This window comes from Dasypus novemcinctus, chromosome X, assembly GCF_030445035.2.
Source record: "Dasypus novemcinctus isolate mDasNov1 chromosome X, mDasNov1.1.hap2, whole genome shotgun sequence".
In the NCBI taxonomy this organism is placed as follows: domain Eukaryota; kingdom Metazoa; phylum Chordata; class Mammalia; order Cingulata; family Dasypodidae; genus Dasypus; species Dasypus novemcinctus.
The window spans coordinates 43,061,928-43,077,268 of record NC_080704.1 but is presented as its reverse complement, the minus strand read 5'-3'; the positions used below and the strand labels follow the sequence as shown (position 1 = coordinate 43,077,268).

The following is a 15,341-nucleotide window of genomic DNA, read 5'->3' as shown; positions in this document are numbered from 1 at the left end:
GAGAAATGCTATGGTGAATACTTTTGTAGTGTTCTGTAAAGATTATCGGAACCTCTTAGCCTTTATTTTATAAAACCAGATTTTTCATTGTACCATTTTTTCCTTATTATAACAGTAATGAAAAATGGGGGAAATTTCTTGACCATGTAACTTATTTATATTTATTCCTTCTCCTAATTAATTAAAATTAGCATAATTATAAAAGAATGATAAACAGAAATATTTTCCAAAATTCTTTCTTGATAAGAGGATTTTTTTTCTGATTTTCCAGAATATCTATTTTCATTCCCTGTAAGATTTTCCTTACAATAGGAAAAAAATTCATTCAAGGCATTACCTAATTTTTATACCTTTCAAACCCAAGAATGGGATCCCATCATTAATAAGCAACCATCCTACTTACCAAATCCAATGGATGTGTCATGATGATGGGAACGAGTGTTGTTGGGGGGGGGAGAGGGGGGGTGGGGGGGTGGGGTTGAATGGGACCTCACATATATATTTTTAATGTAATATTATTACAAAGTCAATAAAAAATAAAAAAATTAAAAAAAAAAAAAATAAGCAACCATCCATACAAACTGCAACTACCACTTCAAATATAAGACTAGTATAAATGAAGTATTCTTATTCCCAATGTCTCCCTAATGGAAAAGAGGACTGGGGCCTAATTTGTTGTATTTAACCCATAATTATTACAGTGAAATGTATTATAGTTTAACCAGGCCATTATCCTAAGTGAACTCAAAAAACAAAACAAAAACAAAACAAAACAGTATCTCACCTAAAAAGAGCATGGGTTTGGTTAATACCCACCCAAAGGTAAATAGAGCTAAACTTTCCAAAAACAATTTAGAAATATTACTAAGTCCAGTCAGTAAGGGGGGAAGAAACACCATGACTCTTCTTTCCTCGGGACAAATAATTTTTTCCTGTCTGTAAAGCTGATATCTTAGATTTAAGATAGAATGAAAGTCAATAGAAAGTACTTCCAGTAAGACAGTAAGTCATGCTAATATACACAACAAATTGCTTTTCTTTTCATATGGAACAGACCTAGAAGCATATTTTATATATCTCAGCTGTAAGATCATGGGTTCAATATCTCCTTGAAATAAATCAGCTGCTTTAGAATGACAGAGTCCTTGTTGATGGAAGGGGTTGTTTGCTGCTTTGTTGTTTTGTTTTGGCTTTTTTTCCCATAAGAAGGCAATGACCCATTCAGAACTTGCTGGAAATACGTCTTTTGGTAACGTTGAAACTTCCTACATAGAAGACGATTATCTTTTTAAAGCATCAAACTTTTCCTTTCTTTAATAAAGTTAAAATATGTGTACTTTAAAAGCAGAAAAATAGGGAAATTTTTATAACAAAGAAGAAAATTACATAGTTTTCTATATTTTTGCAGGCAATAATTAAAATCATCAATGAACCCACCATCCAGAAATAAGAACACTTAACATCCTGATACGTATCCTTTGAGCTCAGGATTATATTTTTCATTCTGCTTTTTTTTTTTTTTACATAATGTTGTATCATTAAGTTTTTTTTTAATTTTAACATTCTTTTATTAATTGTAACAAAGGTACCACACTAATGCAAAGTGTCAACAACAGGGGGTATATGAGAATTCTGTATTCTTTACATGATTTTTCTGTAAACCTACATCCTCTCTATTTTTTTAAAAAGACTTGATATCCAGATGTTACATGAAATAAGAAACAGACCTATTCAACTATATAAAAATTAAAATGATATTTTCAGAAAGAAAAATAAATCAGTTCATATTGATATTTGCAGTTCAAAATTAATACGGAAATTTTACTCAACTTCTTTGTTTTTATTTGTATATCTTTTTTTCTAGGCTGAAAATCTTGGTTGCTAATGACATTAAGTTTTGTTTCGTGTTACTCCTAGTATTTAGAAGCATTATAATGGCAGCAATGATAGATTATTAACATTTACTTGGATGACCATTTAGGTTGTATTCAATTTTTAAATTTTACTGAGATGACCAAACTTTTTCTTAATTTAAGATGGCACTATTGATAAAATATACTGTACTCTTCGCTGCCTTTTTACACTGTGCATAGTTAACCCAACTCCATTTCTAAGATGCCATGTGAGTGTGGTCCTGGGCTTCATTTTCTTCATCTATAAAATGGTGACAATTACATCTATCTCATGGCAAGGATTCAATGAACCGATCCGAACCCATCCAAACCACCTAGCACAAGAAGCACTGGGGAAAGGTCAGTTCCCTTTTCTGTCAACTCACTTCAACATCATGAACTAGGATGTTACTTTTTAAGGGATGAGGAAAGTGAGGTTCAAGTGATAAGTATCTTATCCAAGGTCAGATCAGTTATTTTACAACTGTAATACCACCAAGAAAACAGGGCCTACCCAGTAAGGGAGGGTTAACTCTCCTGACACTAAATGACTCCAGGCACTAAATGGTTGCAGGATTTTAACTTCCCCTCTCCCACTTTCCTTTTTTTTTAAACCTGCCTCTTCCCTTGCTATCAGCAGGACCACAGTAGTAACTTCTCACTCTTGCCAGTGTACCTGCTTCCCTTCCTTTCTAGGATTTTGCAGCTTCTGGAAGAGGAGTAACTTATTCACCAAATTTGTCAGAACTGTGTGTAAATTACAGGTCAATATTCTGAGTGCCAGCTGGGATGGATGTCTTTAATATTAAGTGCAAAACTTTTATAATAGCGTTTTGTAAAATCTATCTTGCCACTTGATTTTGTATTTATGTGAATGGGGACAAGGGACGCATATTTCCTGGTAGGAAAGAATCCTGCCTAGCTGAACTTTCTGGCAGCTGAGGTGTGTCTCTGGCCTTTCTACCTCTTTAATTCCTCTATCCCCTATCTCTAAAGTTTAGTACTATAAATTTATTTTTAATCCAGGTATACACCTTTTGTTTTGCCATAGCCATAAAAATATGAAAACAACACGCCTTAAACTCTTATCAAGGTCCTTAAAAAAAAGATCCACTCATTACTGCATAATTCTATTTGTTTTGTGGTAATGAAAATTAATTTCTGGAAATATTGCTAATAATTTGTCTTAAGACACAAGTTTTGTATTCATGGCGCATTGTGCACAAGCTTTAATGGCTATGTTCATAAGCCCCGGAAGACATTTCTATAACCCCATATGTTTCCACACTCTGTAATATTCATTTTAAAAATTACCAGGAACAAAAACTGATGCAGGGATTTACAGAGTTCTATAGGAGAGCTGAATATTTGTAAATATTTTAACTTTTGTATATTTGTAAAGTGTTTAAAACAGCACCTGGCACACAGTAAAAACCATGAGCGTTTGATAAAATTAAATAATCCATCTACTCCTTCGCTGTCACTGTGGTTTTGAAAACACTGTGGTCACATAAGCCAATTTTGCCAGAACCCAAATGACCACGGAAAAAGAGTGTATCTTATGAATTTGAACTACATGAAACTGCCGTTTTTGCTGGTCAAAATCAAACGAGGATCGGCAATTTCACATGGTCCAACCTACCAGGAACACAGTACGCACCAGCTTTATTACCATTTTCCCTGGATTCTGCCGCGTTCCTGCGGCTGCAACGGTGAGACTGGGGAGCAGGGCAGACTGGCCTTGGGCCCAGCCCCTGGTCCAGCCACCAGTCCCTACCGGAAGGCCGTGTTCCTCCATCCCCACGCCCCGCAAGGGCAGGTGGGAGAAAATGGCTGGGGGCGGGGAAGGGGGTCTTGGCCTGGGCTCTGGGGTCCGCACGCGCCGCACGCACCTGAAAAGTGGCCCGAGTTGCAGCAGGTGCAGCAGCAGCACGAGGGGCCGGTCGCGGCTGAAATCGCGGTGCACGAAGAGGAGCGTGAGCTGCACGAGCGCGCAGGGCAGCAGGGAGAAAAGCAAAGTCAGCGCCTGCCACATGCGGTCCCCGGCCGAGCGGTAGGTGCTGCTCAGGTACAGCGCCGTCGTCGTCTCGGCCACGAACAGAAACACGGACACCAGCACCGAGCCCGGGAATTTCATCTCCGCGCGTCAGCAGCGCGCACCAGTGGGGGCTACAGCCTGAGGGGCCCCCTGCATGCCCGTCCCCGACCTGCTCTCGCGCTCTGCGCCGCCCGCCGAGGGCGCGGGGGCCCGGCCGGCGGGCCGGGGCTCTGGAGCTGGGCCCAGAGGCGGCCGGCAGGATTGGGGTGGGGCGGGGAGCGCGGCCCCGCAGAGACACGCCCTCGCGCACCGTGCGCCGCCCGCGCGCCCGAGTGCCCGCCGCGGCGGTGTGGCGACGGCCCCCAGGCGGGCCGCGAACCCGGGTCCCCGACCGGTCTCGCCTGGAGCTCAAAACGATACTGCGGGCCCTGTTTGTCCTGCGAGCAGCCTCTGGGTCCTAGAGTCCCTTGGCAGACGTTCTCGCCTAGAAACCCTTCACATCCCTTTGTCAAACTGCACCAGAGAGGGCCCAGAACTGGTGTCTGGACGCCTTTTCTGAGCCTAGCGAAAGACTGATTCTTCAAAGGACCAGCTTTTCCGGTCATTAAAAATGAGACCACACAGATGCTTTTCAAAGTGATAGTATATTAGCGTGCACCCACCACAAAGATTTAACTTACCGCTGTGCATGTAAGCATGCCCCTTCCACTTATATAGTGGTCCGAGGCTTTGCTTCCAAAGGTTAAAGAGCTTCAGAGATAATCTCTTGGAGTCAACACCTTTCGTCCCAAGAAAACTGCCCACGAAATGTATTCCCTGATAACTGTGACTAATTCAGACACGGCAAAGACCACAACCTAATAAGGAAGCAGATTTCTACACCAGGCAGACCTCGGCTTGCTGGTGTGTGCCCTAACAATAATACAACCTCTTTTCACCCATTGAACTGGTGACCATCTTCTGGACCCAGAATGGGCTCCTGCCCCTTACTACCCTGATGAAGTCACTAAATGGTTCTGAAACTCAGCTTCTAACCGTTCCATAAAGTGATTATACTTTAGTAATTATAAGATCCCTTTCCCTGATGAAATTGGGTGATTTCCTCAATCTTAAGGCCTCTCTGGCCTTTTTCTTAGGAAAATGATGTAAACACAAATAGAATGTGATAGAATAGATTCAGTAGGAATCAAGGCAAAAAACAATGAAGAGTGAGAGAACATAAAGGACTGTTTTTCTTGGTTCTTATGTGACATGGGAAAATCTATTTATAAGGGTTTATGGGAGGATTTAGCCAACAGCTGAGAGGTACCAGGACCTTTCTCTAAAAGGATTATGCGTGTCTATTTATAGAACCCAGCAAGTCATCATGTCCTGGATCAAGATACACACACCACCACAAATACAGAATCCACAGCAACACTCCACAGAGCATTTGTGTGTTATTTTATTTGACACTGTGGTAAGCATTAAAGGAAAAAGTAGCTGCTTAGTACCTTAGAATTATTAATTAGAGCACACTCAATATTTAGCATTAAATTTTATTTTAAGGCAAAGGATTAACACAGATGTTATATTAATAAGTGAGCTGTACTTAAATATGGGAGATGCAGAAAGTCAGTAAATAACATCACTTTAAACACTATAAAGTCCAGTTGATGACTAATTATTGTCTACAGTACAAAACTAACACAGACCACATATCTGGAAAGATCACAGTGTTTAGAACATTTTAACAGCAGTTTTAAAAACAGCAAGGTGCGTATCTAAGCTTCTGACTTAATCTTCCTTCTAAAGAGATGTTATTATCCATTCAGGGGCTGTGAGCACCAACCCCTATGTGAATTGAAGGGGAAGCAATATCCACTGACTGTAATACTTCTCCTCTCCAGGAATAATCAATAACAAAAGCGAAAATCTGATGGTCATTTGCAAGTTTACCCTTCTCAGTCTGCACACCAGCTAACCTGCCCCAATGAGCATGTCTTTACATATTAGCATTTATGATTCTGTCCTAGAGAATATATATGCAGTAACTCATGACTGCTAGTTTCCCTGTTAAACATCAAAATGGATTCTGAATAAAGATCAATTTAATGTCATGTATTGCATTATACTTCATTGTGAGGGCTAAAATATCCATTTTTAAAATATTATGTACATAGTAATAGTCTTACAGAAAGTGATTTTTTAAATATAATAGGTAACAGTCCAGAATACTTGAGAATTTGGCTTTATTATAAAATACACTAGTACAACATCGTGTTTTATAGTAAAATATCTGACAGAATGTTCTGTTCTAAATTTAGTTTTAAGTGCTACAGATGTCTTTGAAAGCGCCTTAAAGTACCCCTAAACAAATATAATAAATAACAAGAAGGCATAGAACATGTTTTGGGAACAAAGGCATTTTTTAAAAAGCCTCTCATTTTGTGTGCAAGTCTTTCATGATGTTAGTTATGTATGATAGACAACTGGTATTAGATTTAATGCTAGTGGACTTTAGTAGCATTTTGAATAACTAATCCATTATTTGGTGTACTGTTCGCTTTTTATAATTTTATATTTTTGATTCTGCATTTGTGCTGAGGCTAATATATTGCAAGGAGTACTAATTCATTAAGCAGTACTACTTTAATTTTACTTATTCATTCCTAGACACAGTTAGAAATAAGGAGTTATACTATACTGGCAGATTATTCCTTTTTAACCTCCCACCAAATAATAAAGGAATTGCACTAATTTACTGATTGTGAAGTGTATCACTAGGAAGGTGAGCTTTTTTTGCTCCAATGATACAGTTGGTGTGAGTTGTGCCAAAAATTTTTGTGATGAACTAAATTCTATTATCTTGGAAAATACACATTCTGAAACTAACAGTGCTTGCCTATTCCCCAATATATGGCTTTGCAAAGTGTTTCTCCTAATAATTGGATTCTACAAAATCTATTTTTAAAGCTTTTGCTAATTTAGTGCCCTTAAATCCAAGAGATTACAATTCATACTTCCTTTCTGAGCAGAGCTCCCCCAGATGTTTAAAGGTGGGGAAGCTGTTGCCTTTTCAGAGAACAGGCTTCCCTTCCTTATCAGATAGATGCTAAAGTCAAACTTTTGTCCTTAGAATGTTCTACTCCTACTGCTGGAGAGCCATATAAAACTGATACTATTCTACTGCTGTTACAGTCTTCATAAGACATCTATACTACTGAAATACTAAAGTCTTGAAAAACAGACAAAACTGATTACTTAAATCAATCTGCTTATTCGAATACATATACATATAAGGAATTACTATGGTCAACTTGGGCCAAATTCAGCAATGGAATTTCTTTTATTGGTAATTGCCACTTGAACACAGATTTTAAAACAAAATTTTGGGGAGCAGCATCTGAGGCCCTGCTAAAACCAAGTTGCAAAAAGATAATTTGCTAAAGCTTGACAGTAGCTAAGCATAGTCTATATAGTCTTTAAACTCATCTCTATGTCACAGCTACCTTATATATACATCACAAAACAGTACACATTAATGCACGTAAGGTAACACCACACTCAAAATATATAAAGAAATCGTAAGCAGGAACTGTGTTACTCTACTTAAGTAGCTGTATATATTCTGAGTTTACATCTATAAGTATTCAGATGTTTCTTACTTCCCCCCATCTTTTTAGAGTGTCCATAATTTCTGAAAGAATGAGAAGGTGTGTGTTTGGATACTTTCTGAAGATCTGTGTCCATTTTCCAGACATTAAAGCCATCTGCCAGTTGCAATTTAGTAGGTGGTTGCTCTAGAACAAAAAGATGTATCTTGGCTCTTGGGTGATTCTGAATACGAAGGATAAGTATAGACAGACTCTAAAAAGAGTGGAGAATGAGGGGGAAACAGTTTTTCTCAAGTAGAGACACTTGTGGCCATTTCTAGAATTGTTGTCCTCCAAAGTGCAGTAAAGATGAATTCAGGATCTTTGTGAAGTCAAGACAATTAGTAAAGAGTAATACTATGGGACAGACCCATTGTTCTTGAATCTTTCATTACAGGGCGGTGTTAATATCTTTGTAGTGGGAAGCCTATTTAGCTCAACTGATAGTGTCTGCCTACCATATGGGAGGTCCAGGGTTCAAACCCAGGGCTCCTGACCCATGTGGTGAGCTGGCCCACATGCAGTGCTGATGTGCGCAAGGAGTGCCATGCCATGCAGGGGTGCCCCCGCATAGGGGAACCCAATGCACAAAGAGTGTACCCTGCAAGGAGAGCCGCCCCTCGTGGAAAAAAAAGCACAGCCTGCCCAGGGGTGGCACCACACACACAGAGAGCTGACGCAGCAAGATGATGCAACAAAAAAGAGACACAGATTCCTGGTGCTGCTGACAACGCAAGCGGACACAGAAGAACACACAGTGAATGGACACAAAGAGCAGACAACGGGGGTGGGGGGCGGAGGGGAGAGAAATTTTTAAAAAATAATCTAAAAAAAATCTTTGTAGAGATTATATATAATATTTGTAGAGAAAACAAATATTATCAGCATACAATGAATGTGCCATGCCAGATTAATCATGTTTTTTATAGTGGTGCTGGGCAACAGTGACCATTAGGAAGCTGAACCTTATAGAATCAGAGCTCAACAATTTCAAACAGGAGAGTTTTACCCAGGAGAGTTTTCTCAAAGTCTATAATATGTTCCTGTACCATATGAATCTCCAAAAGGGGGTAAAAGAATGGAATTTTTCTAACTTATTTAATCACAGACTCTCCCCCCAACACACACACACACACACACACACACGGAGGTCAGCTCCTTGTACTTCTATTGAGCATTTGGGGAAACACCAAAGTCCTCTTATAACAACAAAAAGTTACAAGTTATAGGAAAACCTTAGAAATGGCTGTGATAACCGGAGTGAGATGCTAGAGTAGCCAACCTCTATATGGCTATTGTGCACTTGAAATGTGGCTAGTCTGACTTGAGACGTGCTGTAAGTGTAAAATGTACCCCGGAAGACTCAATACAGAAAATTGCAAAATATCTCAATATATTTATATTGCTTACAGGTCGAAATGATAACATTGTGGATATGTCGGGTTAAATGTACTATCAAAATTAATTTCACTTTTTTCTTTTTTACTTTTTTAATATGGCTATTAGAAAATTTTAAAATTGCATATGTGCCTCACATTTGTCACTCACATATTTTTATTGCACGGCATTGCTCTATTGATGAAACTCACAGCTGTTATCTTCTACAGATGGTGCCTAATGGCTTTAACTGGGCAGAAGTTTTTTAATGAAAACAAATGCTTGAGGCGGACAACTAGAGTTCTAAGTTACTAGCACCCTCATTAATTATGTGCTAATTTATTAAAGAGCAGTTAGCACACAATTAAGACTGATTCATGAATCAATTCATTCTTATGTATATCCTTTCACTCAAATATATCTAATAGCAAAATACTGTATTTTATTTCATATATGAGACTGACTCCCAGCCTTTCTTTCTCACGTGTGTGCACACACATATGCATATATATATGCAAACTGTTCCCTACAGGGACTTTGAAAACCTAAAAGGAGACAAGCAGGAAGTCCTTACAAACTGTTTTCACAGCTCTCAACAGTCACACTTCATTTATCATTTCCTCTCTCTCCATCTTCTTCCTTGATGTTGTGCCAGGAGGAGAAAAGCAAGAGAAGAAGGGATAACCTGCTTTTTAATCCATACTACTCAATTCACCAACAATCCCACGAAGAACAAAATTATGGATGACTTGCTTTTCAGTTTAAATAATTTTTCAAGTTCAGTGCAGAGGGCAAACAACAGGTACAAAGGTAAAAGAAGATGCAGGAAATTCTGCAGATAAAGGACTTGACCATTTGCGGCAGGCACTGGGTAGAAATGAGAAGGTTCAAAATTGTAAGAAAATAAAAGTAAATAAATTTTCAAAACCCTTAAGGCATCCATCAGGCCTTAATTCATTAGCACTTTCAGTTATAGAAACAAGGAGAGAAATCACACTGCCAGTGTGACATTTCTGATAATGATGGAGACCCAAATATCTAACATAGTATCCGTTTTGTTTTTTACAACAGTAAAAATACAATGTCCAGCTTCTTTTATGGAGGGGAAGCAAGATAAATGCAGCCGCAAATTCCATTTTCGTGTATAGCTGCACTCACAGTGACTTATCCTGGCTGTGTGCTCTGGTTATAGAACAGGAAGGAGCTTGGGCTCCTGCTGACCTTGTTGGCAGCTCTGCTGTCCTGAGGGAATTCCAGTCCTATTCAGGCTAAAGCTCTCAGCTCTGAACCCACTAGGATAGAAGAGATAAGAGAAAATCTGCCCTCCCAGGCAAAAGGAGGTCACATGATTAAGAAACCAGAGAAAATGTATCAGAATGTACTATTTAAAGAGGGCAAGGAGTAAAAGAAGTTGCTGAATCAAGGGTGGTTGGAGATTAGAGGTTCTGAGAAGCGATAAAATGCATCCGTTAAGACTGGGCTGTTTCCGGTAGCATTAAGTGTACATCTACAACACACACTGACATGCTAAGCTTCAGCCAGATCTGCCTTCCTACTTTGCCTGCCTTCCCATTTGCTGTCCTTGCCAAGTTTATGCCAAAATCACATGGCTTTGGCGGATCCGAGGCTTACTTAGACATTTAGCTTGATCTGAGGTTTAGGCATTTAGCTATCAATTTGGGGCAGTGTTGAATAAATAACCTAGGTCCCAGAAGTAAGGCCTTAAATGCAATTGAAAGTATGTTTCTAATACTATATGTTACATAGTTCTGAGGACTGAATTAAAATGCAGGCCAAATTCAACCAAAAACTATTTGATTTCCCAGTTCATCATCTGTGCAGATTTGGCCTGCTGGCACCTTTTTTTAGGTTACTGATAACTGTAATCCTTTGTCTACAGCAAGCAAAATAAATATTTGCATTATAAAGAACTCCCAACCTAAACCAGCCTATTCCAGTGTGATAAGCTCTGGCCAACCAGACAGAACTTTCTAAAGCACAAATGCTATATAGCCAGTATTGGTACTAGAATATAAAAACCATATACATGGTTTTTACCCATTTTACTTCAAATGCTGTATCCACGAATGGAGATTCCATTTGGCTGAAATGCTTATTTGAAGTCATAACTAAGTATGATTTTCTATGCACATTATAAGTTCTTAATGTATACCAATGTCTAAATGACATACATATTATGTATGTAATATGTAAAAGAGCTCTGTGCTCTTTTATATACATTTTATCATTCAATCCTTGAGACTACCCTATGAGGTGGGTTCCTGCAGTCCAGGAAAGTGGCAGAGTAAGATTTTGAGATTTCCAACATGAATATCTTTACAGGACTAATGTTTTTCCTTTTAATTGTGTGTTTTCTTAACATGGCTATACAACACAAACTTACGTTTGTTGCACTGACATTATGGAGATTTCCTCTCTGCAGAAATTGAAACAATTTGAGTACCACCTTGATTAAAATCTTAGCATGTCCAAGAAAGGTAAAGACACAAACTGCCAGTAGAAGTACCCCAGTTTAGTGACCAAGAAAATGACTCTATATGTTTCTCAAGTTATCAGTAAGTGAATACTATTATTTAAATGGTGTAATCAATTACCTGAAGTAATAAAAGGAAGAGATGTTGTCAAACCTCTGTTCTTCTCAGTTATCTGGTTACAAATGGAACAATGAAAAGTAAAAGATAATGACCTAATAGGGTTGAACAAAATAAAGATGTATAACACTGCAGTTGGGGATTGGGGGGGGGGAATGTATGTAATTGCATTAATGAAACAAAGTACAACAGATTTCTAATGGTTTCCAAAACTTTAAGTCACCCCATTGTGGAAAGAAATTTTCAATGTATCTTTAAATCTTTCAGGATTTATAATCGTTCATGCCACATAAATAATATTAATGTTATACTAGTGATGGGAAAAATGTTACCAAAGAGAAAATGCCATGCTTTTCACACCCCCTGCCCCCAGTTTGGGAAAGTAAGAAGAAGACATCCCTACACCTATAACTTCTATATTCTTTTAGGAAAATGAAAACTTTCAACAAAACTTTAAATGCTAAACAAGCTTATCCTTATTTCTAATTTACTGAGGTATCATTTCATACAGGCAACCCTTGAACATGGCCTCTGCTTGAAATTGACAAACAAAAGGGTTGCATTGTCACAATGGTCAGCATAGCAAGATCACAGTCCTCCTACTAGACCTTAAAAAAGGATAGGTAAGTAGGAAGGAGGTCCAATTTTTCTGCAGTTCCTAGAAATGAAACTGTAATATAATGAGCTATAGTATCACTTCCTAGTTCATTAGATTATAGGTCTCAAGGGTGAAAGGGTCAGCAAACAGAAACAAAGGATAACTTTGAGGAAAGGTACAGCAGTTTGACATAGTTATGAATTCCAGAAATAGATATTGGATTATGTTTGTAATCTGGTCTATTACTGGGCATGATTGAGTTATGATTAGGGCTTTGATTGGGCCTCATCATTAGGGCATGAGTCCCCACCCCTTGATGGTGGGGACTCACAGATAAAAAGCATGGCAAAGGACAGAGTTGACAGTTCTTAATGTTGGAGTATTGATGTTGGAGTTTGATGCTGAAGCCTTAAGCTGGTGGCCCGGGAAGTAAGCACACAGAGGAAAGAGAAGCAAGCCCTAGGAAGAAAGGAACTCTGAATCCAGAGAGAAGCAAGACCCTGGAAAGGAGGAACCCAGGAAGCCTGAACCCTCATAGATGTCAGCAGCAATCTTGCTCCAACACGTGAAAATAAATTTTGGTGAGGGAAGTAACTTATGCTTCATGGCCTGGTATTTTTAAGCTCCTACCCCAAATAAACACCCTTTATAAAAACCAACAAATTTCTAGTATTTTGCATCAGCATCCCTTTGGCTGACTAATACAAAAGGGATATTTTGTTCACTGTTGTAGCCCTAGCTTCTAGTCTAGAATACTGAATAAATACACTTGGAAAATGAAAGCCAGGATTCGAATCTTGGTTCTGCCCCGTAATTGCTGTGAGACTTTGGATTCTCTAACACACCTCAAGAGGTTGGTAGACAATGAAAAAGCATGTGTTCCATAAAGCCTTGTATATTGTATGGTTATTATCTTTAGGCTAGGGTCAAAGGAAATGAATTTTAAAAGTAAGGTATCATTCGCATTTTGAAAGACTAGTTTAGAGGAGATATTTTGCCTTAAGGCTTTCTGGGTAATGCTCTACTATTCATGAAAAGAACTTCTGGAACCAATTTTGGGAGTCATCTGAAAGCTGCAATTTACATGGCATTGCCCCAAACTGAATATTTTAAAAGATAAAAAATTGAGGCCAATTTTATATGTCTATGTCTGAAGGTGTGAAAATTGCACAGTAAGCTGAAAGAGGTGTACGCTTCTTCAAAACTATTTTTATCCTAGTTTGTTCTGATGAATGCAAATGTTCACAGTCATACAATACAGAAAGGCAGGTATTCACTTTCTTAGGTCATTGATTCCTTGAAAATCTGATGAATGTTAAAGACCTTCTTCCCAGATAAATGAGTACATACACACACACACACACCCCTCAAAATTTTCAGACAACAGAGTATTCTATAATTCTTCCAAAAGTCCATTTACAGGTCAAGTTAGGAATCACTGAACTAGATAGATATTTCTGCAAATATTTCACAGCTATTTAACTAATAGTTAAATTTTATACAGTACACAATTCTCTCTTCATTCTGATAAGCAAAATTGCCAGTGACAAAGTTCTAGAAAGGGGGTAAATTCATGATTTGAGTACTAAAGTGACAGATGCTCTGATAGTGTTTTGCAAGTCAATGTTTTCCTTGAAGCACTTTTACAACTGCCATGTGTCTACATAGGTTTGCGTTTGATATGACAACTAGACTTGATGGGTACTGTAGCCAGCTTCCAGTGGACTCTGTCTTGGAAAGGAGCTCACTCATCTCTTAATCTAATAGTGTAAAACTGAGCAATATTTTTTTGACAATCACTGGTCTTTTTCTCAGCCTGAGTCTGCTTGCCCCAGTGGACACAATATTCCATTAAATGCTGAAAGGACACGCCTTGGTAGTGGTTAGCCTGTTTTTTTTCCAAAAGCATATTTTACAGTTCAGCTAATAATTTCATAGGAATTACATACATAAAGGCATTGTAAACATTACTAACAATAGATAATACATAGCTCATACTTCAAATTGAGAAAAACACTTGACAATAACATTTGCTACAGTATTTCCTAGCATATGAATTTTACTATTTTAAGTGAGCTTTACGAAAGAAAAAGCAACCAGGAAAAGAGATGTTTCTAAGGCCTAAGAGAACTTCAAATTTCAGGGTTTAAACTAAGTTATGGTATGATTTCTTTAAAGTACCCAGGGTAACAGCAAAAAAATATAAGAGCTTCATATGTAAATTCATTAAAAGCATGAATTTCAATAAATAAAGGCTTAGGATAGCCAAGAGTTTCCTTTTATGTCCTTCAGCAACCTGACACTTCATCCCTCTTAGCATACTCAGCTGGGCGATTACTTTGGCTTTTGATTGTCTTTATTTCTGAATTTGGGAGTGAAGGGCACCAACAAATGGTTAAACTGCCCAGCCAATTGCAAAGGTATTGGCACTTTATTGCCATAGTCCATATTTCAGTTTTATTATCTATATCATAACTGAAAGAAAAAAAAACAGATAATTTCTCTTTCCCTTTTTCCTCTGACCTCCGGTTTCACATCTATTCCCTGAAATATTAAATCTCTATGGTTTATGAAAGAGTTGTGGTGTCTTTGTTTTGCAGGTTCTCATACTGTTCTTTCTCAAGTCTGGTCTCAGGTTTCCTTCACCTGCCCGATCCCTTCCTTGTGGCGGCAATGTTAAGGCTCATGGTTGTGATACCATTGAATGTGGTTTATGTGGAAACTGCCTCGCGTAGGCTCAGGAAATCTCAGGGGCCTTCTGCAGGACCACAGTGGAAGGTGGGACCTTTTAAACAAAGACACTGAAGAGAGGGAACTCAGCCTGACTGGGCTGCAGCAGATCGATCAGAAAACATACAGTCCCGGAGAAACCTTCATACAAGCTGTATATACTCTCAAGGACTCGAGAACCAGCCTTGAATTCCTCGGTGAATAAGAATTCAGCAAACCTAAGAAGAAGAAAATATGAACAGTTTTAACATGAGTGTTCCCGTACTATTGGCCTGGGATTGCTTCTTCTGCCTTTTCTTTTAAGTTGAAGTTTTAGCATAATTTTCTTTCCGGAATTACATAATAAGTATTTTAAGAAAGCTTTTTTTTTCCTGATAAAATAGGAGGATCTGTTATATAATTGTGTGTGCATCACAACAAATTATGTTTGCAAGCAAATCCAACTATTTTCAACATTTG

At 38.4% G+C, this 15,341-nt stretch overlaps 2 protein-coding genes across 2 annotated transcripts in view; both read right to left on the bottom strand.

The window, feature by feature from the left end:
* XK (X-linked Kx blood group antigen, Kell and VPS13A binding protein) overlaps positions 1-4,248 on the bottom strand; it is a 64,855-nt gene extending 60,607 nt beyond the window's left edge. Inside the window, exon 1 of the mRNA XM_058292215.2 lies at positions 3,785-4,248. Within this exon, the coding sequence (XP_058148198.1) occupies positions 3,785-4,029 (245 nt within the window). The 5' untranslated portion in view covers positions 4,030-4,248. The remainder of the gene's footprint in view (positions 1-3,784) is intronic.
* Positions 4,249-5,454: 1,206 nt separating this feature from the next.
* The window catches only part of LANCL3 (LanC like family member 3), a 109,065-nt gene continuing 99,178 nt past the window's right edge, over positions 5,455-15,341 (bottom strand). Inside the window, exon 5 of the mRNA XM_004452783.4 lies at positions 5,455-15,100. Coding sequence (XP_004452840.2) covers positions 14,941-15,100 — 160 coding nt within the window. The 3' untranslated portion in view covers positions 5,455-14,940. The remainder of the gene's footprint in view (positions 15,101-15,341) is intronic.